Source organism: Solanum lycopersicum, chromosome 6, assembly GCF_036512215.1.
Source record: "Solanum lycopersicum chromosome 6, SLM_r2.1".
NCBI lineage: Eukaryota > Viridiplantae > Streptophyta > Magnoliopsida > Solanales > Solanaceae > Solanum > Solanum lycopersicum.
The window spans coordinates 21748668-21753613 of NC_090805.1; the positions used below are offsets into that span (position 1 = coordinate 21748668).

General features: G+C 29.6%; 1 protein-coding gene across 1 annotated transcript; it reads left to right on the plus strand.

Moving 5' to 3' along the window:
• The first annotated feature begins 396 nt into the window (after positions 1 to 396).
• On the plus strand, positions 397 to 945 carry LOC138349275 (uncharacterized mitochondrial protein AtMg00810-like). The gene has a single exon (XM_069299595.1). It carries the CDS (start codon positions 397 to 399, stop codon positions 943 to 945), a length of 549 nt encoding a protein of 182 aa, XP_069155696.1.
• Positions 946 to 4946: the final 4001 nt, after the last annotated feature.

The following is a 4946-nucleotide window of genomic DNA, read 5'->3' on the forward strand; positions in this document are numbered from 1 at the left end:
CACAATCAAGCTTATTCTTGCATTTACATCTCATAGTTCCTGGCGGATTCATCAACTTGATGTCAAATCGGCTTTCTTGACTGGTTTGCTTGCTGAAGAGATCAATGTAGAGCAACCTGATGGTTTCTCAACTCCTGGAAAAGAGGATCAAGTTTATCTCTTAACAAAGGCCATATATGGCCTAAAACAAGCCCCAAGAGCATGCTATGAGAGGATGGATAATCATCTAATCCAACTTGGCTTTAATAGAAGTCAAAGTGAAGCTACTTTGTATGTGAAAGTCAATGCTGCAGGTGAGTCCTTAGTTGTCTTAATTTATGTGGAGGACATTCTTGTGACAGGAAGCAAAGTTGAACTAATCCAAAGGTTCAAGGATGAAATGGAGAAAATCTTGAAATGACTGATCTTGGAGACATGAAGTATTTTCTCGGCATGGAAGTGTTGCAGTGCAGTGATGAAATTTTCATATGCCAGCAGAAATACATTTCGGATATTTTAAACAGGTTCAAAATGCAAGACTGCAAACCTGTGAGTACTCCAATATCTACTGGTTTGAATCTTGGCAAGGATGAGGATTCCAAAAAAGTGGATGATAGTATGTATAGAAGCTTAATTGGCAATCTTCTATATCTAACCGCAAGCAGGCCTCACATTCTATTTGTTGTTAGTTTGCGCTCTAGGTTCATGCATTCGCCTAGAGACACACACCTCACAGCTGCTAAAAGAGTGTTGACGTATATTAAAGGAACTAGCAAGTTTGGAACTTTTTTCCCAACATCTGCCGACGTAACTATGAATCTGATCGGGTACTCTGATAGTGATTGGGATGGTGGATTTGATGATTCCAGAAGAACATCTGGATATCTTTTCTGTTTGGGGACAAGTTGTTTTAGCTCTAGAAAACAAGAAACTAAGTTCAATCAACAGTTGAAGTTGAGTACATAGCTGTTGCATCTGCTGTGAATCAAGTTATCTGGCTAAGGAAGATGATGAAGGACTTAGGTCATGAACAAACAGAAGCTACCAAGATCATGTGTGACAACAGTTTAGTAGTTTCAATCTCAAAAAATCCAGTGTTTCATGGTCGAACTAAACATATCAAGATCAAGTTTCATTTTATCAGAGAAGTCCAACAATCTAATGAAGTGTTGCTTGTTCATTGTTCATCTTAGAACCAGCTAGCTGACATTTTCACCAAGTCATTGCCAAAAGAAAGGTTTGAAGATATGAGGCAAAGAATTGGTGTTTGCCACAGAATACCAAGGAGGAGTGTTAGACAATTGGCATTTTTTCAGCTTATTATTATTTTTACTGTTTTTTACTTATTTCAATTTAGTGCTTCCTATTTTCTAGCTAGACTTAGTAAACTTTAGTTTCTCAACTTTCTTAAGTTAGTGGCCCCATTATGGCTATTACTGGCCCCCTTTTATGGTATTTAGTGGCACGTGTTCTTATATTAGTTTTAATGTTTATGTTTTTTCTTTGTATAAATTCAGACTTTGTGCAGATTAATATACACAAGGAATTTCATAAGTTCACATATTTTTATTTTTTCAAATCAGTTTCTTGAGTATTTTTGTTCTAACATTTATGAGGGTCACATAATTATACTTTGGAGGTGTTACAAATATTTCGAATGTTACTTTATTCTAGTTTCTACATTTCCCTAGGATTTCATTTTCTCTCATTTAATGGTGTACTCAATATTGAGTTCTTATTATGTATTATTATTTTTGTGTAAAAGAATAAAGTGAAAGTAAAAAAATTATGTCATGCTTTTGTCCGTTTGTGATTAAGCAAAGTGGACATTTCAATTATCTCGTACTTTTTTAAAAGTAAAATATTATTAGAGTTAATAGATTCATTAGCATGATATTGTCTTGATTTTAGTTGTTTTCTCTGATTTGCAAGTAAATGCATGGCATACTTATTTGTACTCTTGCAATCTATGTTGATCCATATGCGTATTGCATTATTAGAGTTAATACATAACTACATAATTGTGCATTCTCTTTGAGAGATTTATGAGCACTTTTACAGCTTTCATTAGTTACTGTTTTGATTTTCATCCTACATTAGCAAGAAAATTTGTTAACAATAGTTATTTTTATTGTCCTACTATTATTATCCATTTTAAGTGTTATTACTGTTTTTTTAAATATTTATGCCGCTTTTTTTAATTATTGATTGCTAATTTCTATTTTTATGGCGTATGATATTTGTGTTTACAGGTGGTATTTCTTTTGTTGTTAGGTGCGGGTGATTAAAAATTTGCTGCTGGTAATCAAAAGATGAAATGAAATTCAATTTTTTTTCATGTGAAGTGAAGCTTCCTATTCTTAATGTTTGATCTCTTTGTGAAAAAAATTGGAACGATGTAATTTTTTTATGGTAAATTTATTGTTGTTACAAGTGTACTAGTTGATCTGTGTTTCGTGGTGTAATGTTCCTTTCGTCTACTCTTTTGGTTTTATATTTATATAAATATACCAAAAAAGTTACATGATACTTCCTTCTATTGTTCTTGAGAGTGCATATTCTTTTTTATAGATATTTTCATAAAAAAATTTCGTTAACTAATGGTAATGCGGTTCGTAAAATATAATTGTTGATTGACTTGTCAAATTTGACAATATCGAAGGAAAATTCAGCATCTAAAAGGAGTAACAATGACTAAATACGTTGCTATCTAAGAATTTTCACAACAGAAATGACAAATAACGAAGAGAAATAATAGTCGCTAAAGAGAGATATAATGACTGAATTTTTTGTCGTTGCTAATATTTTTAACGACCGGATTGATTTGGTCGGGCATTTTTAATGACAGAGCTTTTAGCGACCGGTGACGACAAAACTTAATCTGGTCATAATTACCTTACAGCGGCCGAATTAAGCCTTTTAGCGACCAATTTTTCCCTTTGTTTAAAGCCTTTTTTTCTTGTAGTGTACCCCATTGATTTAATGGGTTTGGAGTAAAATTTTCGAAACTAATTTAAGAAAAGAAGTTTTTATTCAAACGTGGATAAGCTCATTTGTTTGTGGTCTTGAGAAATATACGTTGGGATGACTGTGGACTAAATACATATATAATTAAAATTAAAAATAGAATAGATAATTAAAAATAACAAAACTCCAAATACAAACTCTATATAAATTTTTAAATATTGAATTTAGGATCATCAAACATAATGTACCTAGTATTGCTATTGCTATTGCTATTGTATTATCATAATCATTATTCAGTATTGGTGGATGTGTTTTCATGAAGTGTAGAAATTGCATCATTCGTAAAAATGTCCAGACACTTGTTGCTACTGAAAATCGGGTGCATGACTTTTTTCAAACTAATAATATATTATTATGTACACCTAAATTATACACCTTCTTCATAAATTTAGTTATTTTTTGATGTTTAACTAATTAATATTGCATATAACTGCAGATTAAAATGAAGATATCTTATCAATATTTATGTTAATAACTTTAAGTTATAATTTAATTTAAAATAATTAAAAATTATAATTTATTTTTAAAAAATGGGCTGGCCCAAAATGGACTCCAGTCCACTGATGTGGTCGACTGATTGCTTCCTTGATAAAAAAAATAGGCAAGTCTTATCTGACCCATCGAACCCAAGAATAACCCAAATAGCATGGGATAACTTGTATTGACAACTCTAGTCAACTTTGTAAAATCATATTAAAATGGGATAAGGTCACATAACTGGTGATTTAATAGTCTATCACAAATATTATTTTAGTTATAACTTTTATGACCTTGCCAATCTCCAAATATCCTGGCTTCAGATTTTAAAATTTTATATTTTCACTGAAAAGTTTTATACTTTGTTTGTCAAATTTCTAAAATATTCTTATTTTTAAAGATGTTTTTAATAGTACTTTTTTTCCCTAGAAGATGTAGTTTATGTTGGACTTGTCAAAATAAACAGTACTTTTGAACAATAATAACTATTTGAACAAAATTTAAACTTATTTCTACATATTTTCCTTAAAAGTATTTTTTGAAGAATAGTGGCTAAGGCCTCATTTGTTTGCACTTAATGAGAGTCGAAATCTTAATCAATCAGATTCGCCTCATTCAATGTATTTGTTTCTTAGTATTGAATCTTAATTATTCAGGTTTAGTTAATTAACTTTGTTTGTTTTATTTTCTTATAAGACTCTTAATGGGTTTGTATACATCTGAATGAATCAGATCTGTAACGGAATCTTAACACCATTAAGACTAAAAAATAAGACTCCTATATTAATTCAATTACATCATAACAGCTCATAAAAGTTTTTTTCTTATTTAATTAATATTAATTACATGCTTACTATTATAATTTCCTTTATTATTACTAACTTAATATAAGTCTTCTAGTTTCATAAATTAATCAATATTTTTGAATTGATAAGCACTTCATGATATAATATTTAGCACAATTCAAGTAAATAAGAAAGTATTAAACATTTGATTGATAACAATGACAAATGACCATTATAAAAATAATGTTTTCATAAACATTATATTATTATTCTATATAAACTAGTTTACATTGCATTATATTAGATTTTCAAAAATTTTGAGTGCAAAAAATAGTCATACTAATGATGTGACTTAATGTTAAATTCTTAATAGATAAATCATATTACCTTATTAAGACAAAAATGTTCAAAGTATTATTTTCTATATTAAAAAACAATTTTACGAAAATGAGTTTTTAATAATATTTTGTTTATATAGCGTTTAATTTCATATTTTCATTCAGATATTGAAAATAAATAGTCCCAATAATCCAGTGTTCAGATTCGCAGACAACATCGTTATATTAAGATGTTTATTTAGATTTACACATCTAGATCTTAATGCATATTTTATTTTTCAGATCCAGACGTCTTAATCTAAATGTAAACAAATAAGGCCTAACTCTTTTGGTAGCTCCA